The 27,117-nt window shown below is 44.6% G+C and overlaps 1 protein-coding gene across 7 annotated transcripts in view; it reads left to right on the top strand.

Moving 5' to 3' along the window:
* Window positions 1–27,117, top strand: part of PPP3CB (protein phosphatase 3 catalytic subunit beta) — a 169,070-nt gene that overhangs the window by 63,805 nt on the left and 78,148 nt on the right. For all 7 annotated transcript variants that reach the window (XM_082268064.1, XM_082268060.1, XM_082268066.1 and 4 more), the window contains exons 2-5: window positions 2,772–2,972; window positions 8,677–8,801; window positions 9,500–9,611; window positions 10,945–11,090. In XM_082268064.1, the coding sequence (XP_082124190.1) occupies window positions 2,772–2,972; window positions 8,677–8,801; window positions 9,500–9,611; window positions 10,945–11,090 (584 nt within the window). The remainder of the gene's footprint in view (window positions 1–2,771; window positions 2,973–8,676; window positions 8,802–9,499; window positions 9,612–10,944; window positions 11,091–27,117) is intronic.

The following is a 27,117-nucleotide window of genomic DNA, read 5'->3' as shown; positions in this document are numbered from 1 at the left end:
GCTGTCAGCACAGTATAGTATATAAAAAAAGAAATAAATCAAGTGCAACGAGCAGATAACCGTGCACAACACAAGGAAGACAAATTGTTTTTATGAGCTCTGTTCAATTCATGTTTTGTCAGAATGTTCATTTGTTGTGGCATTGGAGCTTGAACTGAATTTGCAAAGTATGAGCAGTTATATTACAGCATGAAGTTATCTGCTCGAGATATCCTTGTTTTGAGTTGGCACTCCTGATTCTGACATTATGAAATAATAAGTATGTAGTCAGTATATTACAAACTGGTAACTTATCTCGCCTTTGCTTATATTAATTGGCCACTGCGGGGGACTAGCTGGAGGGTGATAATGAGCCTGTACAGAGGTTGAACTATTCATTAGCAATTTTTTTACTGTGGAATTTCTGCGGCCAATTCAGGGTGTTTACCTTTTTTCTCATACAAGTGGTCGTAGTCTTTTATTTGTATATGTGCCAAAATCCCTCACCTTCTATGTTAATTAAAAAATGTTCTAGTGGTGCATTTATTATGTCTACCAGTTTGCCTTCACTCCGTTTTGTTGCCAGCTTAACCACTTCAGCCCCGGAAGGTTTTACCCCCTTAATGACTAGGCCATTTTTTGCGATTCGCACTGCATTCGTTTAACGGTAAATTGCACGGTCGTGCGATGCTTTACCCAAATACAATTGATGTCCTTTTTTTACCCACAAATAGAGCTTTCTTTTGGTGGCATTTGATCACCTCTGCAGTTTTTAGGTTTTGTGCGATTTTGCGCTATAAACAAAAAAAGAGCGACAATATTGAAAAAAACGCCATTTTTTTTACTTGCCGCTATAAAACATTCCCAATAAAAAATTTTTAAATATTACATTTTTTTTATCAGTTTAGGCCAATTTGTATTCTGCTAAATATTTTTGGTAAAAAAAAAAACCCAAAAAGCGTATTTGAATTGGTTTGCACAAAAGTTATGGCATTTTACAAACTATGGGATAGATTTTTGGACTATTTATTTATTTATTTATTTATTTATTCTTTTATAAGTAATGGCGGCGATCTGCCATTTTTAGCAGGACTGCGACATTGCAGCGGAGAGATCGGACCCCTAACTGACATTTTTGACACTTTTTTCAGTGACACTAATACACAGTAATCAGTGCTAAATAATATGCATTGTTACTGTATAAATGACACTGGCAGGAAAGGGGTTAATACTGGGGGTGATCAAAGGGGTTAAATGTATGCTTAATATGCCTACTGACTGTGTGTGGGGGGGTTTCAGCTTAGCTGAAATTGCTTATCTTTCCCTGCCTATCTGACAGATGATCTTCTCTCGGTTTCTCGGACGATCGCAGGAGGGCAGCGGCAATCGCCGCCGCTCCTCCTGCGGCCGGCCTCCCGCTGTGTCTAAACACAGCGGGAGTGCGGCTCCTGAGGCGCGCGCGCTCCGCCGAAACCACATGCACTCCAGTCGCATAGTACTACTTGACTGGACGCAGCTGAGCCACCCTGCCGCAGTAATATTACGGTTGGCGGTCAGCAAGTGGTTAAACCCTTCATGCTTAAGTGTAAAACAAATATTAATGCTTAAGCAAAGTTTTGCAACTTTGACGTGTTATTAAAACTGTACATATCATCACAAGTACTTTGTGCATCGAGGTGGATTATAAATGGTAATGTATATCTCCTGATTTTTTTCATTAAGCACTTGCTGACCGCCTATCGCAGATATACTGTGGCAGGCTGGCTCTGCTGCGCGAACTGTGCTACTGGGAGTAGCCTCCTCCTGACCTCAGACCTCCTCCCCTTGTCCCCATGCGGCACTCGCTGCTGTTTTTTCCAGTCTCTGTCTGCAGGCAGCAGAGAGATGATATCATCTCTCAACTGCCTGCCTCGAATCACCACTGTTCCGCCCCTACAGCAGGGCCGCGAAGGCTGTTCTTGACAGAGCTGCAGCCGCAGGCGAACAGAAAGATAGTTACGTCATCTCTCACCACCTGCCCGCATGTGGAAGTTTACCTGCTCGGACGCCGCTGGGGAAAGGCTGCCAGAAGTAATGTAAATAGTGACATGCTGCATATGGGTGGCAGGTGATGGTAGCAGGGGACATGCTGCATCTGGGTGGCAGGTGACAGTGGCAAGGGACATGCTGCATCTGGTGGCAGGTGACAGTGGCAAGGGGCATGCTGCACCTGGTGGCAGGTGACTGTGATGTACAGAATATCGGCTATCAGTCTGAAAGGTGTTGGCATCGGCCCTGAAAAAACTATATCGGTCGACCCCTAATTGGAAGCTGTGAAGTGTTTATTATTGCCCTTGCTGGGGAACTTTTGCCTCATGTTATTGTTTTGGATGACAGAAAATCCCATCTTAAAGTGGTTGTAAAGCAGTGTCTGACAAATGCAGTAGCCATCTGCTTACTCTCCTTTTTCCACGCTGTTCAGCGTGGACGAGGGAACCAATGTATTTCTCTAGTTCAGTCTGCTGAAGAAGCAAAATTCGAACCACGTATGCCCAGCTTAACATGACAGTATTTTTTTATGTTTTACTCCGAAAATAAAAATGTTATAGTAAAATTAATATTCATAAAATCTTTTCCTGCGTGTTTGTCATTTTCAATGGCTACTGGATATATGACGATGCTGACACATCCTATTTGTATTCAGCTTGGTTATAGGTTTAGAACCTAAATGTTCCGTGTTCCGTATTTATACTTTTCCAGTTTTTCAAAGTCATGAAAAAAGCAGACACTAATTACATTTTCTTTATTTGTAGCTGTTCCTTTTCCCCCAACACATCGGTTAACATCAGAAGAAGTATTTGACACTGATGGCAAGCCTAGAGTGGATGTTTTGAAGAACCACTTAATAAAAGAAGGTCGAGTAGATGAAGAAATTGCACTTAGGATCATCAATGAGGGTGCTGCCATTTTACGACGAGAGAAGACTATGATAGAAGTCGAAGCACCCATTACTGGTAGGAGATGACCTTTAAACTATTGTTTTCTCAGAAAAGTAGAGTTGTTCTATTTTAGCCTTTCCACAAACTTCCCTGCTCTTTTCCTCATGTATGAGTGAAGATCCTGCGCTTATGAACAAAATGGCTGACTTAAATATATGTTAAGGCTCTGAGCCTGATGCTGTAGCAAACTGCACTTGATGAAGTTGCTTGGTGTCTCCATTCTCTTCATGTCATTTGTGTGAGCTGTCAGGACCAGCTATTAGATGTCGATAGTGTCCAGTTTGCCCTGTGGTGTAACTGAATATTTTGAAACTTTAATCAGCCAAACAATACTTTTCTCATCTCAACCTCCAGGATTATAATATATATCTAAGCATATATTTGAAACTAACTTGTACTCAGGTTTAACATCCAGCAATGTTAAAGCAGTTGTAAACCGCTAGAGAGCCAACAGTGGCATAGGTTGTACACAGAAAGATCAACATAGCAGTATACAGTATTATTCAATAAGGCCATCACTTTACTGTTGAATATAACCAGTCGCTTCTGAATGCAAAAATGTAGAGTTTCTTTTAAAAAACATAGCTTTAAGCGCTGGTTCACATATGTGCGATGAAAGACATCGCATGTCATTCGCAGAGCACTGCTCTGAAAATCACATGCTATGTCTGTGCGATGTGAATTCTGCCATACAGATTGTTTGGCTGAATTTGCATCAGATTTGGACACAACTCTCACAGGACCCTTTTTTGGGTCCTCACCAGAATAGGATTGCATAGGTGTTTACACCTATGCGATCCGTTTCGTGTCCGAACTGACAGTTCGCACTGCGATATGCGAACTGATCTGGGGGTGTCGTTAACTTTGTATTGACACGCCCAGTGATTCGCATATGGCAGTGTGAACTGCCTGTGAGTTGAATGGGATTCGGGAACCCGCAGTGGATTCGCAGAGTTCCCGCATCACATATGTGTGAACTGAGACTAAAGCCCCGTACACACGCACAGATTGTTGGCCAACTGATCGGCCAACTTTTGTCCAGTGTTGTTGGTTGAAATGTGCTCTAGACTTGCACTGGACTTTTGTTGGCCAACAAAAACCAACTTCAGAAGTGATGTCATGTTCTGGTTGACTTTCAGTGTTTTTTTTTTTCTTCTCTGAGCATGCCCAGTCTTGCTCACCTGATTTTTGTCTGCCGAAATCTGTACTGACTGAGGAACAATTGGCCGTTCTTTGTTGGCCAACAAAAATTTTATAGCATGCACACCAGATTTTTTTCAGCTGAAAATTTGCAGTTGGTTGTCGGAAGCATCATACTAACAAGCCTACAATCGGCAGATCGGACGTTGGCCAACAATTTACGGCCAACAATCTGTGCGTGTGTACGGGGCTTTATATAAAGTGTAAAAAAACAGCGAGGGGGGGGGGGGGAGGGGGGATAGAGAGAAATATCACTTGACAACATTGATAACATCACCTAGACCAAGCTTCATACATGTCTTATTTTGAGTCATTGAAGTATTGTCAACATAAGTAATAGAAAACAAGAAGAAAAAATAGAGGGGAGAAGTGGAAGAGAAAACAGGGTGAAAGAGGTTGGGGGAATAGGGGGGAAATAATCCCTCCCCATATCCACCACGACCACGGTCATAGTATTTTAACAGATTCCCGATTTAGTCGGAGTGGTTTTTTTTTTTTTAAACTCTGGGGAATGTTGAAATACCATCCAAGCGGCCCAAGTGAAAGTGTGTCGATCTAATTTATATTGTATTCTGCTGAAATTTAGATGTTTGGAGTAATATGATGGAATACAATTTTGAAACCCATTCTGCCTCAGATGGTGATTGAGGACAGGAGTGTGTCAGTGTCTAGGGATAACAGTAGCAAGAAAGCAGTAAGAAAATCAAGCAATATATCTTTCTTAGATTTGATCGGTCTGGGATAATTGATAAAAAAGTAATTGTTGGAGTATTTGGTATCTCATGACCTATCACTTTAGCCTATTTCTGTAAGGTACAGACCCAAAATTGTTTAATAGTAGCACACCCCCCAGCAGATGTGAGTCATATCACCGACCACAGTATGGCATGAACAACGCTTGTCTGAGACTGGGAGATAGAAGTTTTTATTGTTATACGGGAGTTTGCGCAGCACTTTACAACATGAGGGCAGACAGTAGAGATACAATAAAATTCAATACAAGATGAATCAGAGGGCCCTGCTATTTAGAGCTTACAATCTAATAGTAATGCAGAATAGTTGGGCATTTATGCCAACTAGTAAGAATTTAACATTTTTCTCTCGCGTGTTGCCAAAGATAGTTTATGAGAAAGGATAAAGGCCTTATTTCAATCTTTCGGATCTGCTGGTGTCCCCATCTCCCTTTCCCAGGTTGTAGTGTATTTAGGTAAATCAGGATGGGCTTGTTGAAGCAGAATACTATACATTTGATAGGCTGTATGGGTATTGAAGGGCTCTTGTAGAAGAATTTGTTCAAAAGGGGTAAGTGGTGATGTCAATTTAATCCTGTCTGGGAGGGAATATACAAAAGATGTTAACTGCTGGTGAGCTAGCCAGTTAGGCCGCCTGCTAAGGTTCTAGGTATGCTGTGCCTCACATATGATCAGTCATTGATGGGACTTTTTAGTCCATGTTCCAAACGTATGTCTGTGCATAAGAGGAATGCTGGGTTGTCAAATGATGGTGTCATGGACCCTTTATATGAAGAAATAGGCGTGTGAGCAAGAGAGTGACCACCAAGAATTATTTCATAAGGGTTAGGAAAGATGGCATGTCCTTGTGCGCTTTAGGATCGATCCACAGTAGGGAACAAAAATCAATGTGGCTAAGCTGTTTAGTAGTCACCAATAGTTTAGTATGTTGGTGGTGCATCCAGTCTATTACTCTAGTAAGCAGTGATGCCTTGTAAAATAGAACCAAGTTTGGAGCACCTGCCCCTCCCCTGATTTTGGGATGACGGTGTGATGTGGTCATGGATGAAGACCCCCAGATGAATTTTGCGTAGACAAGTTTGAGTTTTTGGAAAGGTTTAAAATAGATATAAAAAGCTAGTGGTGACAGAATCCGGTTCAGTCTTGTGTTTTAAGATCTGTCACCAGTCTCTGAAATTAGGGTAGCGGTTTTATGTAAACAGTTGGGAGAAGTCATAAGAAATATGTTCACTCAAAATCTAAACTTTTTGAAAATCCAAACCTGCTGTTACCATTTTTAAATAGATTTTCTGTGGAGGAGCAGCCATCAGTGTATGGCCAACTTAAGATCCTGGACATAGTAAATGTACAGGGTCTATAAAAGTGTCTACTGTACTTCTGTGCACATCTGGATATAAGTTACAAATACAAACACTGATTTAGATTAACATTCCTTTTTTGGGCAGTGACTTTGCCATATCACAAGACCCAGGAACCAGCTGAATGACACTGTTGACAAAAGGAAAATGGGGCTCTTTCTATTATTTTTAGTGTGGTCTGCTGAATTTCTGTCCTAGGACCAACATGCTCATAATCAATAAATGACTCTGGAGATTTGCTTCAGTCAGACAAGCTTGGGCTTGTAAAGGCACTTAGGAACCCACTGCCTCTTCACAAACAAAGCTTTCTTTTTTTTTTTTTTAACCTGTGGGGTTGGGTATGCGCCTCTAAATGCTTTGTACAAATGTACATAGTCTTAGGGTGGTTTGTTGAGCAGTAATAGGGCTGAAATACCTTCCTGGAGAAACTGTTACTCCATGATCTATTGTGCAACAGTTATGTGACCAAGAACCTAAGCATACAGTCAGGTCCATAAATATTGGGACATCAACACAATTCTAATCTTTTTGGCTCTATAATGGATTTGAAATAAAACAAGATGTGCTTTAACTGCAGACTTTCGGCTTTAATTTGAGGGTATTTACATCCAAATCAGGTGAAAGGTGTAGGAATTACAACAGTTTGTATATGTGCTTACCACTTTTTAAGGGACCAAAAGTAATGGGACAATTGGCTGCTCATCTGTTCTATGGCCAGGTGTGTGTTATTCCCTCATTATCCCATTTACAAGGAACAGATAAAAGGTCCAGAGTTTATTTCAAGTGTGCTATTTGCATTTGGAATCTGTTGCTGTCATCTCTCAATATGAGATCCAAAGAGCTGTCACTATCAGTGAAGCAAGCCATCATTCGGCCGAAAAAAAAACAAAAAAACCCATCAGAGACATAGCAAAACCATTAGGTGTGGCCAAATCAACTGTTTGGAACATCCTTAAAAATAAAGACTGCACCTGTGAGCTCAGCAACACCAAAAGACCTGGAAGACCATGGAAAACAACTGTGGTGGATGACCGAAGAATTCTTTCCCTGGTAGAGAAAACACCCTTCACAACAGTTGGCCAGATCAAGAACACTCTCCAGGAGGAGGTAGGTGTATGTGTGTCAAAGTCAACAATCAAGAGAAGACTTCACCAAAGTGAATACAGAGGGTTCACCACAAGATGTAAACCATTGGTGAGCCTCAAAAACAGGAAGGCCAGATTAGAGTTTGCCGAACAACATCTAAAAAAGCCTTCACAGTTCTGGAACAACATCCTATGGACAGATGAGACCAAGATCAACTTGTACCAGAGTGATGGGAAGAGAAGAGTATGGAAAAGGAAAGGAACTGCTCATGATCCAAAGCATACCACCTCATCAGTGAAGCATGGTGATTGTAGTGTCATGGCGTGGGCATGTATGGCTGTCAATGGAACTGGTTCTCTTGTATTTATTGATGATGTGACTGCTGACAAAAGCAGCAGGATGAATTCTGTAGTGTTTCGGGCAATATTATCTGCTTATATTCAGCCAAATGCTTCAGAACTCATTGGACGGCGCTTTACAGTACAGATGGACAATGACCCGAAGCATACTGCGAAAGCAACCAAAGAGTTTTTTTAAAGGAAAGAAGTGGAATGTTCTGCAATGGCCAAGTCAATCACCTGACCTGAATCTGATTGAGCATGCATTTCACTTGCTAAAGACAAAACTGAAGGGAAAATGCCCCAATAACAAGCAGGAACTAAAGACAGTTGCAGTAGAGGCCTGGCAGAGCATCACCAGGGATGAAACCCAGCGTCTGGTGATGCATTCCAGACTTCAGGCTGTAATTGACTGCAAAGTATTTGCAACCAAATATTGTGAAAAGTGAAAGTTTGATTTATGATTGTTAATCTGTCCCATTACTTTTTGGTCCCTTAAAAAGTGGGAGGCACATATACAAACTGTTGTAATTCCTACACCGTTCACCTGGTTTGGATGTAAATACCCTCAAATTAAAGCTGAAAGTCGCAGTTAAAGCACATCTTGTTTGTTTCATTTCAAATCCATTATGATGGTGTATAGAGCCAAAAAGATTAGAATTGTGTCGATGGTCCAATATTTATGGACCTGACTGTATTTAGTCAACTGGTTCCTGCTGAAGGGGATAATCGGAATTCAGACCGGCTGATCCTTTCATCAGATGTCACATGTCTGAATATTTTAGGTTTTATAATATGAAGCTGCATTTTTGTGTTCCGTTTCTTTTCATTTATCTATTTCAGCAAGACTGAAAACATAGCTTTAAGTTTGCAACTCAGGTCTGCTTTAAGAAGCCATGAAAAATAGCAGTGCGTTTTTTTTTTTCTGGCTTGGCTGTATCCTAATGATTAAACTCACTTTATCTTTCTTTTTTTTTCCCCTCAGTTTGCGGCGATATTCATGGCCAATTCTTTGACCTGATGAAGTTATTTGAAGTGGGGGGATCGCCAGCTAACACAAGATACCTCTTTTTGGGGGACTATGTAGACCGGGGTTATTTTAGCATAGAGGTAAATTGCCTTTGTATGTGAAAAAAAGTATTTCATTTACTGCTATTTTTTTATTTTATTTTTTATCCTTTTGTGTGTTACTTCCTCTTTAATGTAATTTTAAGGAGTATCCTTGTTCTCCAAAAATAATTTATACACATTATTCACCCTGTAATTTTTAATTCATCAAATTGTTCCTTACTGTGTTTTAATGTCTCCTTGCAACATCCTCCATGAGCTCTCAAACAATCAATAAAAGGTGGCTGCGTTCCTGCATACAGTGGAACCAGGGACCGTAGCCACCTCCTAACAGGAAATCAGATCAGTAGAGAAAAAAAAAGGAATTGGAGGTTAGGAAATGCAAGGTAACATTAAGTCAAAAGTACATACATAAATATCATGCTGTTTTCTTTTTTTTTTTTTTAAACTAGAGTTTAGCGTCAGTAGCATCATTACATTGGCTAAGCTTAGAGGCTATATCAGGGAAAAGTTCCTATTGCAGTTGGGCTTACCCCACACTGCAAGGTTTAAATTCTCATAGTAACGCTTGTTTATATGCCCTTGGTTTGAGCCTGCGTAGATAGATGCCAATCAGTGCAGCTCAACGCACCTGGTATGAACATGTCCTTACTCGTGGTTGCACTCCTCACACTTTGCCTTTAATAAAATGAGTTGCGTTTGCAGTAATTGTTTTTATCTGCTTTTTCTATCTTCTACAGTGTGTGTTATATTTATGGGTTCTGAAGATTCTCTACCCTAATACTCTCTTTCTTTTGAGAGGAAACCATGAATGCAGGCACCTTACAGAATATTTCACATTTAAGCAAGAATGTAAGTAGCACTTTTTTGAATATAAACTGATTATGCACTAATTTTGTAGACTTAAGCTGTTTACAAATTTAAAGATAAACCGAAGTCAAAAAGCTAAATAAAATACATTTAAAAGCTGTCTTACCTGCCAAAGGATTTGCATTGTTGTCTATCCAGTCCTGAGATTTAGAGAACATGATCTTGCTCTGCTGCAGTTTAGTAATATGTATGGGTTTCCTTCCTACTGTTTGCTGAATGAAAAGCAGAAGAGTGATGAGCTTGTCACTTTAAACTGTCTTCATGTCAGAATTTTTTTTTTTTTATCACAGCCAACTGATTGGCTTCTTGTGCTGCTTTTCACTCCTCGAATTAGAGCTCTGCTGCATAGTGGATTGCAAGAGGCTGACAAACAATGATAATGTTGCAAGGCAGGAAGTTTGTAATTTATGTGCTGCATGTAAAGGGAGGATACCTTCTGGTTATTATATACTTTGCAATGGTTTGTGACTTTGTAATGGTACACTAATGTGACATTACCATTCAGTACGTCTATGACTCGGGCCCATTGAAGACTAAATGCACAATAAAAAAAATACAGGAGTGTTTACTGTTTTACCTGCAAAAGGATTTGAAAGTCTCTTGAGCCAGTTTCCCAATTTTGCACCTACCACAATAGATAGTCATTTGACACATCTATTTCATGGCTAGAATTCAGCTTCCAATTTCACCATCTGCCCTCATCCTGCTCATCATAGCCTCTGTCCAGTGAGCAGGGAACTATTTCCCTTGCTAACTGCTTCATAGGCTCGAAGCACTGTTTTAACTTTATGTAGGTTCAACTTTATACAGTACACCGTACCGGGTTCTGGCTGTAAGACAGAGACTTTCCGTCTTACACCCAGAACAAAATAGTGTCAGTTTGGGCAGCGCTTAGCCATTCATAGGCAGCTTTGTATTCTTAATTGGAGATTGTGATGTCATCAGCCTGCCTCTCCGCCTCATCCAATCAGGGGAAGATTTGTATTCACAGAATACAAAGCTGCCTATGAATAGCTGAGTGCTGCTCAGACCGACTCGTGTTTTGTTCCAGGTGTGTCACAGCCGGAACTCGACACTGTACTGTACATAACTGAAGCTGCAAACCGTTAACACAGTGCTTAGAGGCAGTGCGGCAGTTAGTGAAGGAAATAGTTTGTTTACACCAACTTGGTCCAGGCAAACTGTATAAAGTGACAAGAAACCTGGAGATTAGCTTTCAACTCTATGCTCACTAAAAGTTCATCACTTTTTCCTATAAATTAAAAAATGTGATGAAAATTTGACGTCCAATTTTGACGTGTGCTTTTCTCTATAGGTAAAATAAAATATTCAGAGAGGGTGTATGAAGCCTGTATGGAAGCGTTTGATTGTCTTCCTTTAGCTGCACTTTTAAACCAACAGTTTCTTTGTGTCCATGGAGGACTGTCCCCAGAAATACACACGTTAGATGACATCAAAAGAGTGAGTATATTCATAAATTAATGCATGCATTGTTATAAAAGACTGACTTTTTTTCTCATGTCTGTATGATCCAGTAGCTTTTAAAGCTGGTATCTCTATTCTTTTCTTATTATTGATTGCTCTACCAGAATAATTAGGTGGTGCCAGTAAAATTGTTGAAGCTGCATGAGGGAGATTGGGAACATCAATTTATTAATAGGACAAGTACATTTTTTTTTACAAAATCATTAAAATTCTTGGGTAATGCTCAGATGTTTTGTTTTAAAGCACCCAACAGGTGAATTTTAAAGTGGATGTAAACCCTCACATATACCCAATGAAGTGAAAAGCCTCAGATGATACACAGGGATGAAACCAACCTCCCTACATAAGTTTTACATGTATATTTGCTGTCTTCAGCTTGCTATATTCTTTTGAAAGTGCACATTGTGTTAGAATTTGTTCTTCCCGTTTCAGCTGTGGGAGTGCAGTCCTGGCATACACTGTGTGACTGACAGCTGATTGGAGGAAAGGCACACACTCGCCCCCCTCCCTCCACATAGGCAGAAGAACGAAAATCCTTGCAGAGCTGTACTGTGAATAGACTAGCTCTCTGCAAATCTATTTATAGCACCATCCCGACACAAATTTTCAGCTGCTTTTATCTCCAGTGTCGGATAACTTATCAGAAGTTATCATGCTAAAAAACGAAGAACGGAGCAGCAGAAAATCACTGGACTTAGTGCTTTGGAGAGCGAAAAGTAAACACTACAGATATGTGCCCAGGTCAAATTTCATGAATCGGGTTTACATCAACTTTAATGATTGGCCTGCTTAAGGTAAAGACCCCCTTAAGTTTTAAAACTACCCTTTTTAAGCCATTTGGAAGAATTTAAGTTTCTTTAATTGTGTGATGTAAAGTCTAGTTGCTAGCTATTAATTTTCCCACACTGTGTAGGTAAATATCCGGTCATTAAAACATTTATTCATGGGGCTAAATCTCTCAAGACCCATCAAAATTCTAAGATAAGATAACACAAGAACCAGATATCATGCTGTTTTCATGAGACCAAAACAGACTTTCATACAGCATATATACATTTATATTTCTCTTACGTCCTCCGACAGTCGCCGCCTCCTCTAAGTCATCACTGTTGGGTATTGTCTTCCTATCCGTAGGATTAGCTAGGCATATAGACTTAGTCCAAAGACAAAAGGCATTAGCATATACACACCCATGGGGGCTGTCCCATCCGGTCAATACCCCCCCTGCATCACCACTCCCAACTCAGTTTTAATCTGCCTAGCGTCAGGAATAGTCAGGCTTACCTTGTGCTGGGGCCTTCCTAATCTTTTATTTGATTTTCTTTGAAAATGTCATTTTTTTTTCTCTCACTTTACTAGCTGTTTATTTTGTAAGCTTTTAGTGTTAGTCTTCTCTTCTAAAGAAGATGGATCATGCGGTGCTGGGATTCGGACTGACCGCCCTGGTTCTCCAGGGCACAGAGGGTCAGATGGACCCCCAGCCCGCCATCGAGCGTTCAGCTATGGTTCGCCCTGGCATTACGAACGACCCAGCCCTGTTCGCTGCAGGGATGCAGCCGTGAGGTGGCTACCTCACAGGACTCGTCTGCGATGCTGCAGCGTCATGTCCCTGGCTCACGGCACTCCCTGTCAGATGAGGACAGAGGTTTTCCGTGCATAGAGGCTCCCCCACGCCATCTGGTACAGGTAAGTACTTTTCTGTGTGGGGCCTCTGTTTGGGGTGACAGTCTGTGTTGCTGTATGTTTCCCCGTGTCTGTGCCTGTGTGACTCCCTGTGCGATCCCTGCGGGGTTCGCTTGTGCACTTCTGTATGTTGCCTTGGGGGTCCCTGTCCCTGTGTCACCTTAGGTGCATGTTGGGGGTGCAGACGTTTGTGCTTGTGCGGCGACCGCAGCGCTACATTTTCGCGTGGTCCGCCATCTTTACTGTGGGCACACATGTATAGCTCCTCTGGGGTGATCATGCAGGTCATTTTGGCGCCATCCGCCGCCATTTTGTGGGCGGTGGAACAATCGGTCCGGCCGCATGTCGGCGGCCATTTTGGCGTAGCCTCCAATGCATCCCTGTGGGGCAGCCATTTTCCCGGGGTCTGGCTTATAGTCCAGCCCTCTCCAGCAGCACTTCCTTTTCCATCAGCAGCAAGGACGTTGGCAGCAACGCTCTGCGGGCTCTGCAGGTTATTCCTCTCAATTTCCCTCTGTATATTGCTTCTGGCTCAGTTTCTTTTCTCCTTTGGGGGTCTTTCATAGCTGTGACAGTAGCGGTGGGCTGCGCACACCGCAGCGCTTTTTAAAGGGGACAGTACACTTTTTTGCACTGTAGTTGTTTTGGATAACTTGAGCCATGGATTCTCAGGAAAGCAAGTTTCCTCCAGCTTTAGTGGGGGGCCCCAGTTCTCCTGTGGCCCCGCTGCGACCTGATCTGGCTGCTGTAGTTGCGACTTTGGTGGCAAATATGGAAATGCTGATGTCTGAACGGGCTGTGAGAAAGAGGCCCAGGTTGTCTCTCTCTTCTGATTCAGATGGGGATATGGCTGCTGCTGCTGCGAGCGTGCTCTTTTCAGGGTCCCGCTCATCTTTAGTCCCCCGGGGTCTGAGGGGGAGGCTGACATGGAGGGTGTTGACACATCCTCCCCAGGGTCACCTGAAGAACGGGCGACCATGGATGAGTTGTTTCTGTTAAACCTTGCATTTAGAGGATGAGCCCTCCGGGCGTTGTGTCCTCATTTGGGACGCACAGGACCCGCAAGTCTGCGCAGGTTTTTCCCTGCCCAGATGAATTTCATTACACTGTTAATGAAATGTGGCACACGTTAAAACGTCCATTCCTGGTACCTAGTCGGTTCAAATTGCTTTATCCTTACGGAATCACGATGGTGTGTGCCTCCACAGGTAGACCACACTGTGGCCGTGTTGAACAAGGCTACCTTGGTTCCTACTGAGGATACCCCGGTTTTCCGGGATCCCACGGACCGGCGGTTGGAGTCTCTAGCTCGCCATTCTTATACGGTGGCAGGTTCGTTGCTCAAACCCGTTTTCGCGTCCGTTCTGGTGGCTCAGGCGGTGGCTGATTGGACTAAGATGCTTCGAAGCCATCTCGTGTCTGATGACGTGCCGCCTGCCCGACTGGAAATGGTGGATCAGATCCACCAAGGAGTCATGTATCTGTGTGATGCAGCCTTAAATGAGGCTCCCTTGATGGCTCGCCTCTCTAGTGTCGCGGTACTTAACCGGCGACTGATATGGCTGAAGAGCTGGTCGGCCGACCAGTCCTCACGGAAAACTGTTGCTGATTTTCCCTATGCTGGCTCTCGCCTTTTTGGCGAGGCATTGGATACCCTAGTGAAGGGCGTCACGGAGGGCAAGAGCACTATGCTGCCCCAGAACCCGAAGAACAAGTCTTTCCGAGGCAAGCGGGGTTCTGCGCCTAGATCCAATCAGGGGTCCTTTCGTGCCTTTCGGAACCAATCCAAGGGCAAGCCCTTCAAGGCCCAGGGTAACCAGAAGAAACCCTGGGTGGGTAAGCAGAAGGCCGGTAATGCCGGCTCGGCGGGACTATCCGCCTCTGCCTGAAGGGGCGCCCTCACCCATTTCAGGGGTGGGGGGACGTTTGCACGGTTTCCTCCAACCTTGGCTGCTCCGGATATCGGACAGGTGGGTCCAGGAAATCGTTCGATCGGGGTACAAGATCGAATTCCTTTCCCGGCCGGCGGACAGATTCTTTCCCTCCATCTGCTTCCAGGGCGTCTGCAGGACTTGCATCAAGCGGTGCAGGACCTGCTTGCTCAGGGAGTGATTGTCCCGGTGCCTCATCGGGACAGGTTTCGGGGGTTTTATTCGAATCTGTTCACTGTGCCCAGGAAGGAGGGCAAAGTGCGTCCTATTCTGGACCTGAAAGCACTGAACCACTTCGTGCGTGTTCGGAAGTTTCGAATGGAGTCTCTCCGTTCGGTTGTGGCCTCCTTGAGTCCAGGAGAATTCCTGGTTTCGAAAGATCTGAAGGATGCGTACCTGCACATCCTTATTTTCGAGGGTCATCAGCGGTACCTTCGGTTTGCCATCGCAGAGGACCACTACCAGTTTGTGGCATTACCTTTCGGTCTCGCTTCGGCACCAAGGGTGTTTACCAAGGTGTTGGCACCGGTCCTGGGCCTGCTGCGGGCCCAGGGCATTGCGGTCCTGGGGTACCTGGACGATCTGCTTCTGAGATCGCGTGCCAGCCAGGACCTTGTGCGCGATCTGTCCATCACAGTACAGACGCTCCAGGAGTTCGGATGGACCATCAACGTTCAAAAGTCAGCGTTGTCCCCGTTGCTTCGCCTTCCCTATCTGGGAATGGTTCTGGACTCTGCTCAGGCAAAAGTTTTCTTGCCGGAGGACAAGCTCCAGACTTTATGGGACGAACTCGGGTCCCTCAGGGACAATCCGTCCTCGTCACTCAGGACCTGCATGCGGGGCCTGGGCTTGATGGTGTCGGCCTTCGAGGCGATACCTTTTGCCCAGTTCCACACGCGGGCTCTCCAGACGGAGATCCTGGCCAGGTGGGACAGACTACCTCAGTCCTTGGATCTGGATGTCTCCTTGAGTCGCCAGACCAGATTGGCTCTTCTGTGATGGATCCAGTCCCCGTCGGTGACGGACGGCAAGTCCTTCCGCCCGTTGATGTGGACAGTGGTTACCACGGACGCCAGCCTGTCGCGCTGGGGTGGAGTCCTGGGCAATCTGTCTGCCCAGGGCACTTGGTCGGAGGTGGAGTCCTCCCTCCCGATAAATGTGCTGGAACTACGAGCGATAAAACTCTGTCTCTTCCAGTGGTCAGACCGTCTCCAGGGCCAGCCTGTTCGCGTACAGACGGACAATGCTACCGCGGTGGCTTACATCAACCACCAGGGGGGGCACCAGGAGTGCTCGAGCGGCCCGGGAGGTGACCGACATTCTGTCTTGGGCCGAGACTCATGTACCTGCGATCTCGGCAGTTCACATTCCGGGTGTGGACAATTGGCAGGCCGACTATCTGAGCCGCCAGACCCTGAACCAAGGGGAATGGTCCCTACACCCGGAGGTCTTTCAGATGCTGTGTGCGAGGTGGGGATCCCCAGACGTGGATCTGTTCGCATCCCGGCTAAATCGAAAGGTGGAAAGGTTCGTGGCAAGAACGCGCGACCCGTTGGCGGATGCCTCGGATGCGTTGGTGGCCCCTTGGCATCAGTATCGTCTGATGTACGCCTTTCCTCCGATTCAGTTACTATCCCGGTTCCTTCGCAGATTGGTCTCGGAAACGCACATGGTGATTCTGGTGGCACCGGACTGGCCTCGCCGGTCCTGGTACGCCGACGTTGTTCACCTGGCAGTGGCGCCTCCGTGGCGTCTGCCTCTGCAGGAAGATCTCCTGCCTCAAGGTCCGATCTTCCATCCTGCTTTACAGTCGCTGGCTTTAACGGCCTGGCTGTTGAGACCCAGGTCTTGAAGGACAAGGGTCTATCCCCTGAGGTTATCCCTACCCTAATCAAGGCTAGGAAATCCTCCTCTGGTAAGACCCATTACCGTACCTGGAAAGCCTATTTCACCTGGTGTGAGTCCAGGGGGTTCTCCCCTCGTTCTTACTCGGTGTCGCGAATCTTGGCTTTTTTCCAGTCTGGAGTGGACCAGCGCCTGGCGCTGGCCTTGATAAAGGGCCAGGTGTCTGCACTGGCTGTCCTTTTCCAACGCCCTGTGGCATCTCATTCCTTGGTGCGCACTTTCATTGAAGGTGTGCGACATCTGGCTCCTCCCAGGAAGGAGCCTTTGCCTCCATGGGACTTGAACTTGGTTCTGTCCGCGTTACAGCGTGCTCCCTTTGAGAACATCAGGGAGATATCGTTACCTCTGCTGTCTAAAAAGGTTGCCTTTTTAGTGGCGATCTCTTCGGCTCGCAGTGTGTCGGAGCTGGCGGCGTTGTCTTGCCGCTCCCCTTACTTGATCATTCACAAGGATAAGGTGGTTTTGTGACCACCCCCATCCATCCTTCCCAAGGTGATCTCTGAATTTCACCTTAATGAGGACATTGTCCTGCCTTCGCTTTGTACGAAGCCTAAACATCCAAAGGAGATTGCCTTGCATTCCTTGGATGTTGTCAGGGCGATCAGGGTTTACCTGTCGTCTACGGAATCCTTTTTTAAGACGGATTCCCTCTTTGTCCTTCCTGAGGGATCTCGGAAGGGCACGGCTGCGTCCGCAGCCACTATTGCCAAATGGATCAGACAGACCATTGAGCAGGCTTACGCCTTGAAGGAACGGGTTCCGCCTTTCCCTGTTAAGGCGCACTCTACTAGGTCTTTGAGTGCTTCCTGGGCCTATTGGCATCGAGCCTCGGTGGCTCAGGCGACGACTTGGTCGTCGGTGCACACTTTTTCCAAGTTCTACAAAGTAGACGTTCTGGCATCAGCTGATGCTTCTTTTGGCCGCAAAGTTCTCAGTGCGGCAGTGCCATGATGGACCCTTGAATTTTTCTCTGGGTTCCTGGCTGTTGGTATTTGCTTTCCTGGGCTGTTGCTCCTGTTGTGCATTGTTGTTTTCTGTTGCCCAGTTGGTTCTCTTACGGTGCATGTAAGATTCCTTTCTCTGATGTGGGTACTGCGTTGCCTTTTTTCTACGGTTGCGTCTCCCACCCCTCATGTCTATACTGCTTTGGGACATCCCAACAGTGATGACTTAGAGGAGGCGGCGACTGTCGGAGGACGTAAGAGAAAACGGAATTTTTGTAAAATCTTACCTGTAAAATTCCTTTCTCTGAGTCCTCCGACAGTCGCCGCCCCGCCCCTCTTTTGGGGTTCTTATTACCTACTGCTATGCTACCAAACTGAGTTGGGAGTGGTGATGCAGGGGGGGTATTGACCGGATGGGACAGCCCCCATGGGTGTGTATATGCTAATGCCTTTTGTCTTTGGACTAAGTCTATATGCCTAGCTATTCCTACGGATAGGAAGACAATACCCAACAGTGATGACTTAGAGGAGGCGGCGACTGTCGGAGGACTCAGAGAAAGAAATTTTACAGGTAAGATTTTACACAAATTCCGTTATTGTTTGTAATATAAGAGAGGTTTAAACCTTTTGGTCTCTGGTTTTAGTGGTTATGTGATTTACTAAAGACGATTAGGTTGTTTACTTTTCAAATTAAGTTGCACTTTGCAAAGGATTTGCAAAGGATTTTGCCCCAGAGATTAGTGAATGACTTCCATCATTCTGTTATGTGCAAGCAAAAATTCTGTCTCTTGTACAGTAAAGGACACACAACTTATTAATACACCATGGGCTATAGCTTCATACCTTCAGGTGATTGGACCCCGTTGTGCTTCCCCTAAAACCCTGGCCCACTCCTTGAGTTTTTTTTGCTAATGTCTAAGGTGATGGACCTCTTCTCTTTTTCGGAGAAGTCAGATTCACTAATTTTATAATGTTTTTCTTATCTTCCCCTCCCCCCCCCCTCCAATTCTTCCATCAGCAGTGTATCTGGATCTATGCAACCTTGGTAGAACCTTGGGGACAGCCTATGTTGATTTGGAAACCAGATCCTGTGTTTGGCTTCTCTCCTAGGCACTTTGGTGCAATGTGTTGAATTAGTTGCAGGGTGCTATAGAGGTTCAGAGCCATCCCCTGTGGAACTCTGTCCCTGAAGACCCCTTCAAAAGGGAGCCAATTCAAAATGACAGGTGAACATTGGCTCTGCCGAAGGCCCACACAACACTCAACTGCAAAGTGATGATTGCACTGGAGAAGTACCAAGTTTTAACGCTGATCTCTGCATCTGATTCTATTTTTTTCAGGTATGCAACAAGCTTACTTTTTTACATCTATGTCACATTTTCTGGGAAAGATTATGGCCAATACAGTCATCTTTGTTCAGGTCTCAGAAAAACCCTGCATCTTCTCATGTTTCTCAACCAGGGTCGGACCCTGATATGCCATTCCTAGAGGTCACTGAATCAAGATTTTGAGGCAGTGAATCTATTTTAAAATTGCACAAATTATGTAATTTTTTATACAAATTGTTTTCTATTACCGTAAGAAGTCCAATGGGAGAAATTCAATAGCGTGTAAAGACAATTCGGCTGCTCAAATCCTCTGGTCTGTTCATCCATATTTATTCAGTCTGATATGCCAAAGATGGGGAACTTTGGTTGTGGACATCCTGGCCTCCAAATAACAAGTTACCTCTGTTTGATACCAGAACCAGAGTTCCTCAGGCTCAGCCTTGGATGCTCTAGTTATCCCCTGGTCTCAGTTCAGGCTAATCCTAGTGCTCTCCCACTACTGTGTTTTCTTCCTTGCCTGTTCCACTAAATAGAGTAAGAGAGGAAACCAGTGATTATACTGGCTCTAGACTGGCCCAGAAGAACCTGTTACACAGATGATCCTTGGCCTCTTCCCAAAAGGCCATATCTCCCGTCTCCAAAGCCTTTTATTCCACCCTGCAAAGCAAAAAGGTCACATAAAGGAGGATCTGGTTCTCTCTGCCCTGCAGAAACTAACCTTTGAACCCATCAGGGATATTCCTTTTGATATTCTTGCCAACGAAGTAGCCTTTTTGGTTGTCCTTAAGTTTATCAGACATGTCTCTTAGCTAGTGGCCCTTTTCTGTAAAGAGCCTTTCCTCATACTTCACAAAGATGAACCTCAGTTGTATTACACCCAAGAGGAGCCCTTCTTCCAAAGGTGGTTTCAGCGGACATTGTTCTGGCATCTTTGTGCACTGCTCCTAACCGTTCAAAGGAAGTATCTCTACATTCCCTGGATGTATTCAGAGCCATTAGCGTGTACCTAAAAGCCACTGCTTCCATGCTTCCATTAGAAAAACTGGTTCCCTGTTTGTTCTCGTCTTGGAACCTCGCAAGGGGCGCTCTGCTTCAAAATCCACCATTGCTATATGGATCAGGAACTTGATTTCAAAAGCTTATGTTTTTGATAAAAAATAAAAACCCCAAAAAAACCAACCTCTTCACTTTTTTGCATGCCCACGCCACCAGAGCTTTAGGAGTATCCTGTACCTTTAGGCAGCTTCTGTTACCTAAAACTATAAGACCACCACCTGGTCTTCTGTTTGCCGGATATACTCGAGTATAAGCTGACTTTTTCAGCACGTTCTTTTATGCTGAAAAAGCCCCTCTCGGCTTATCCTCGAATCAGGGTCCCCACATACCTTTCTCTGGGTGCAGTGCGCATGCGCCGTCGCCGCTCTGGAAAGCCCGTACACGTTCGGCTATTCCTGGGCAGACGGTGCATGCGCAGTGACGTGTTGGCATCAGGCGGCACCATTTTTAAATGTAAGGCGCCTCGCTGAAAAGTAAGTGAGTCTCCCCCGCAGCCCCTGCATCTCCTCAGGAGATGCAGTACTGCGGGCATGGTACAGGAGATTCTCCTGTACTATGCCCGCAGCACTGCATCCTCTGTACTATGCCGGCAGCCCTGCATCTCCTTTACCATCACCTGTACCAGTCAAAACGTTTTCCCAGTATTATGTGGTAAAATTAGGTGCCTCAGCTTATATTCGGTTCGGCTTATACTCGAGTATATATGGTGTATATTCTCAGAATTTTAGCAGCTGGATGTCTGTTCTATGCAGATGCTGCTTTTTTGGCTGCAAGGTTCTTGCAGTGGCACTTTGAACCTGGGTCTTTGATCCCCATTGTACTTTGGGCCTGTTGGCACAGTTCTGTTTACTTAATTGTTGCCCACCCTTGTATTCATTGCTTAAGGATCTTCCATGGTTTATGCATAAATCGCCTGTGTCCTGTGCTGTACAATCTGGATAAAAGGACTTGCCTACAAATTCTATATCTTGGAGTACAGTACAGGACATAAACCACCCTTCCTAAACTTTCCATGTTACTCTGCATTGCTTGCTACAAAGCTAAATGGGGCAGGCGCTCTGGGGGGGGCATGTTCTCAAGAGCTTTCCATTGTCCAAGTACCAGAAGGTGCGAGACTATAACCCTTCGTGTATGAATGTTGCCTGTGTCTTGTACTGCGCTCCATGATATGGAATTACAGGAAAGTTGAAATTGTTCTTTTTTTTTTTATTTTACGTGCACGTAATTGGGTATTCTTTTGCAAAGTGATACTTCACATTGATTAATCTCTGGTGCAGCTTCCCTTGCAAAGTGACTATTTTAGTAAATCAACCTCCACTTGTCCTTTCTTACATTCAGGTGAATAATATACATAAGCTGTAAATGAACATGAATTTGTTTAAAATTTTATTAAATTAACAAAAAATAACTGTCAGTGGTCACTGGCTGCATGTATACTGCATTGTATTTTTGTTTTTGATACTGTTTGTATTGGAAAAAAAGACTGAAAACGATAAGGCTACATTCACACCTGAGCGTAGCGTTTTTCGCGCGTTTTTTACAGCGATTTTTGCGGCGGTTTTTACCGCGATTTTACCGCGATTTTTACCGCGATTTTTGTGCAGGCGTTTTTAGATTGAATAGAGATCAATGGAAAACGCCTGTAATCTGCCCAAAAAGAAGCTCATGTACTTTTTTGAGCGTTGGGCGTTTTGTATACAGCGTCAAAACGCTCAGATGTGAACAGGGGCCATTGAAATGAATAGGATTTGTCTTGTTGGGCGTTTTGAGAGCTGATCCTAGAGCAGAAAAACGCCCCAAAACGCCTAGATGTGAACGGAGCCTAAAGAATTTATTTTAAGAAATTTATATAAGGAGTTCTCCAGAGTAATTATATATAGTATATTTGAAATGGGGAGTGTGGTTTTGTAGATGGTGTTATTTACTACTTTGTCCACTGGCTGCCAATTCAATCCTTTAAAAAACACTTGCATCAGTCGGCAGATGGCAGAAGAAGTTTTACAATTTTCTTTGGGGAAAAAAAAAAAACTCTTTACATGCCAGGTACTTATCCTGGAATTGTCCATTGGCATTTATAAAACTAGAATAAAATGCATGTTTCTCTTTTCGTTCATTGATGGACACAGCTCTTCATCTTCTTGACAGTAGGGTTATACTGCCCCCTACAGGAGTAGGACACTAGGCAGAGTAAATAGCTTGCGCGTGTCTATAGGGCAGTCCCTGGGGGTATACACCCACTTCCTGCTTTAGGTATTCAGTTTTTTTCTGCCTAGTCAGGAGTAAGGACCTAGTTCCTTGCTGGGATGACTGGTCCCAAGCAATTTTTTTCTTTTTTAAATGGAAACTTTTCCTTTTTACTATTTTGTTCCTGTGAGAATCTACAATCAAGTGCCAAACTGGGCGACGAACTGGATAATCTAGATCCTTAGGGAGCGGCCAGCAAGCCCATGCAAACTGTAGCTCCACGCTTGGTCGGCCTCGACATAGCCCTACTGGACTGGGGCTGGCCTGTGACTTAAACCTCTTGCAAAGAGAACATACGAACTGGCTTTGGCCTTAGTCGCAGCATTTACCCCTGGCCGACAGCACCCACATTGCGATGGAGTGCTGTCCTGTCTGGAGCAGTGCCCACTTTGTTCCTGGTGTGGTAAGTAGCTGTCCCTCCTCTACCCCTCAAGGGTTTTGGGGTAAACGTTGGCCCTTCCCTGGGATGGTCAGACCCCAGGGCTCCCCTCCCTCATGATTTGCATCTCCTTCCCCCCCGTTTTGGTGACCTATTGTGGCCTGAGCCCCACCTTTTTTGGGTTGAATGGGGTGCTGCTCGGGGGGTGGGGGAGGGGGAAAAGCACGCCGCTTGTGACTGAACGATCGCTCTTCGGGTGGGAAATAAGCCTGGTGGGGGCACCTGCCAGGGTCCCCCTCACTGTTGGGATCGTTTTCTTGTGGCTCTGGGAGCCACTTGGCCGCCATTTTCTTGTAGTCTTGTGTGCTACAGATTGGCGGCCATGTTTGTGTAGCCTCAGCGGCCATTTTCCTATGGCTTCCCATTGCATATAGCGGCGGACATGTTTTTTTGAGTCAGATGGGCGGTGATTCAGCAGTGGGAAGCCCTTCCTTGGCCTCTAGTGCTGATACTGGGATATTCTTCTTCCTGAAAGCCGTATGGTGTGCTGATAGTTTGGGCTGTGAGCTGACTGGGGGTGGTAAGTGCCTTGTGGGGTCGCCCCCCCCCCCCTTTCTGCTATTGCAGCGGTAGTGCTGCGCTGGGCCTTGTTGTGCCGACAGCGCGGTGGGGTGTCCCTTGGAGTTTTTACACTTTTTTTGTGCGGGTTCCCCTCTCCATTCATGGAGTTGCTGAAGCATGTTTCAACACCTGATCCCCTCTCAGAAGCTGTCGGGCCCTTTGGGGTCCCTCAACTGACTGCATTGAAGGCGGTCCTTGGAGTCCTTGGTGTGGATTTGGTCCTGGGCAAATGGGCTAGCAAAAACTCCCCCCACCTTCACCTGCTTCCTCTTTCCCATCAGATCCAGAGTCTGATTCAGCCGCTGCAGATGCTAGTTACCCTTCGAGGTCTGTGTCCATGCACCCTGCATGCTCAGATAGTGAGGATGAAGTGGCGAGGGTTTTCCCCTTTAACGCCTCCTTTAACGATCTTGTCTCAAAACAGTGGGCGTGCCCAAAACACACCTTTGCAATCCCGAAGGGTTTTGCAATGCGGTATCCTTATCAGGAGTCCCTCCTTAAAAAATGGACGGCACCTCCTGTAGTGGACTCCCCGGTTTCCAGGCTGAATAAAGCCACTGTAATACCGGTTGAAGAGTCCCCGGTCTTCTCTGATCTGGCTGATAGGAGGTAGGAGGCCTTGACCCACCATATGTTCACTGTGGCTGGGTCGGCACTTACGCCGGTGTTAACCATCACCCTGGTGTCACAAGCTATGACTGCATGGGTAACCTGGAGAAGAAACCTCTCCCCCTGCTTTTGTGGAGCTGGCAGATCAGTTGGTCCAGGAGCTACAGTTCGTCTGTGACACCTCTTTGGATGCCGCTCCCCTGATTTCTAGACTGTCTATCCCAGCAGTGGTCCTGCGGACCCCGCTTCTAAGAAGGCTTTGTCCGATCTTCCATTCATGGGGGATCGCCTGTTTGGAGCTTCCTTGAATGACCTCATCAAAGACCTCATCAAAGACCTCATGGGGGGAAAAGAGTACTCTTCTTCTTCAGGCTTCCAGGAGTAAGGAGTCCCGTTGCAGCTGGTTACCTTCCTTTTTGGCTCACAAGCAGCCTTTTCATCCCTCAGGGTCTCAAGACAGGGGATCTAAACCCTTCAGGGCCTCTGCTCGGGGTTCCAAGAAGTCTTGGTCGGGCAAACCAAGGGCAGGTTCTGCCAGACCTGTGGACAAAAATTCCTCCTCATTAAGGGGCGCCCTCACCCGTATTGGGGGTGGGGGGACGTCTTCACTGTTTTCTGGATTCATGGACCTTCCTAATCCAGGACAAGTGGGTCCACGAAGTCATTAGCTCCAGTTACAAGATCGAGATTCGATCATATCCTCCGGAAAGGTTCTTCCCTTCCAAACTGTACTTATCCCCAGATGGCTTAAAGGATCTCTATGGGGCAGTGCAAGACTTGCTACTTCAAGGGGGTGATTGTTCCGTTTCCAACCTCAGAAAGTTTTCAGGGTTTCTACTCAAACCTGTTTACGGTTCCCAGGAAGGGAGGGCAAGGTGCATCCAATTCTGGACCTCATACAACAGGAAAAACCTTCTGGGTGGGACTTTTAAGGGCAATAGGTAGACAAAGAATAAATTTAAAAAAAGTATAAGAAAATATAGGAAAAGAGAAAAAAAGGAAAAAATCTCAAAAAATATATGAAGTTTATTGCATGAAACATATAAAAAGATCACATGAATCCAGATAGAACCTCCGGATGGGTTAAAACAAGATGATGCGGTTACACAATGTCATACACAACACCTAACAAAAGAAAAGAGCATATGTGAAAAACATAGATAGGGTCTTAGCTATCTATGCTTTTCACAATATGCGCTTTTCTTTTGTTAGGTGTTGTGTATGACATTGTGCAAAATAATCAAAAATCTGCGCTAATTCATGTATGATTCATAATCCAAAAAATAGGTGTCCACATAATCCAAATATAAAATTAATGCAATATGAATATTGAGTCTTGTGCAATAAATAATAAAAGTGTCCAATTAATAATGTATATGTGGAATGGGTATCCTTCAAAAAAATCTTCAAATTAATAGTGAAAATTGAAAAGAGAAGAAAATTGGCGCAAATTCCTGGTAGAGATGGATGAATAGTAAGTCAGTAGAAAATAAACAAAATATCTAAACAGGATGTAGAAGATGTGTATACCGTGAAATATCCTTACTAATATACCATTAAAGATGTAGGGTACAGACGGATAAATACACAAATCTGTACAGATGGATAATTCGTAGATCTGTAAATGGTGAACGGGTTATACAATCCAATATGAAGATCCAATATGGAAAAAGATGTAGATAAAGTGTCTTCACTAATATAATAATGTAGGTGTGCAGTACAGATGGATACATGTGCACAAATCTGTACAGATGGATAAATGTATGAATTAAATTCTATAATGTTCAAATGGGTGTATAAGTAAAAGAGGATTCAAATATTAAATATAGAGATGAATGTTCTAAAACAATCAAACGGTACAGATGGATGATAAATGGTATAGATGGATAAATAATGTGATTAATCTTCTATATAAATCCAAAATCGTGAGGTGAAATATGGATAAAGGAATAAAATACTAAATAATTGTGCATGTGATGATACCAAAAGTGGCTAAGTGCAACAATACCGGTGGCAGGATCAATAAAATTAACTAACGTGAAATTATATCACAAATTGAAACAGTCCATAAAGTGAATGATGTGAGCAGGTGATGACTCCAAACGATATAGTAACTTGAATAGGTGAACACAAGATATGACAGGTGACTTCCTTGTGAATACAACAAAACGTGTTGTCTGATGACCTTGATGTATCACTCCAGTGAATTAAATAAAAAGCTATGTGCAATGGCCGCTCACCTCCATGCACACTCAAAAGAGCGTGTCTGTGATATATATCACTTAAACTGATGATAGCCTTTTCCTTATGGGATGGATGGATGGATAGATGAACATCAACTTTACACAGCCCCTCTATCTTCTTAGTACACTTTTAAGGATTCAAGGATGGATGATGAGATATGAGCAAGCTGCCTCTCTCCCTTCCTTATGGATCACTCCAAAGCAAACGCCCCGCTGGTGGTGGTCAGTTGCCTCTCATGTCTTCTCCTCTACTTCCTCCCGACTCACCTCTGACCCGGAACTTCCTGTATATCTGTGTAACCTCTTCATCTTGTTTTAACCCATCCGGAGGTTCTCTCTGGATTCATGTGATCTTTTTATATGTTTCATGCAATAAACTTCATATATTTTTTGAGATTTTTTTCCTTTTTTTCTCTTTTCCTATATTTTCTTATACTTTTTTTAAATTTATACTTTGTCTACCCATTGCCCTTAAAAGTTCCACCCAGAGGGTTTTTCCTGTTGTATGTATTGATTTTGGGATGCGGGCATATTAATCTCTATTTGGCTCCAGTGTAAGGCAATTAAATTCTGGACCTCAAGGCGTTAAACTGTTTAGTGCGGGTACAGAAATTCCAAATGGAATCCATTTGCATGGTGGTGGCGTTCCTACATCAGGGGGATTTTCTCACCTCCATTGACATCAAGGACGCCTACCTTTACTTATGTCACTCATCAGTGCTTCTTCCGCTTTGCCGTAGCCGGGGAGCATTGTCAATTTGTGGCGTTACCCTTTGGTCTCGCTTCTGCTTCTCGGGTCTTTACAAAAGTGTTGGCCCCGGTTCTTCGACTGCTTTGTTGGCCAACTTGGAGATTACTCTGCAAACTGCAAAGGGAGTTCGATTGGATTCTGAATCTTTAGAAGTCTGCTCTGCTCTTGTCCTGTCCACGAGCCTGGTCTATCTGGGTCTAACTCTGGGCTCGGCCTCGGCCAGAGTGATTCTTCCTCCTGGAAAAACTTAAAAAGTTGCAGAAGGCAATTCGGCTTATGCTGTCCAACAGACGGTAATCTCTGCGGGCT

Source organism: Pelophylax lessonae (genome assembly GCF_965119305.1).
Source record: "Pelophylax lessonae genome assembly, chromosome: 9".
Classification (NCBI taxonomy): domain Eukaryota; kingdom Metazoa; phylum Chordata; class Amphibia; order Anura; family Ranidae; genus Pelophylax; species Pelophylax lessonae.
The sequence above is the reverse complement of the archived record's forward strand: the minus strand, read 5'-3'. Positions and strand labels throughout refer to the sequence as shown.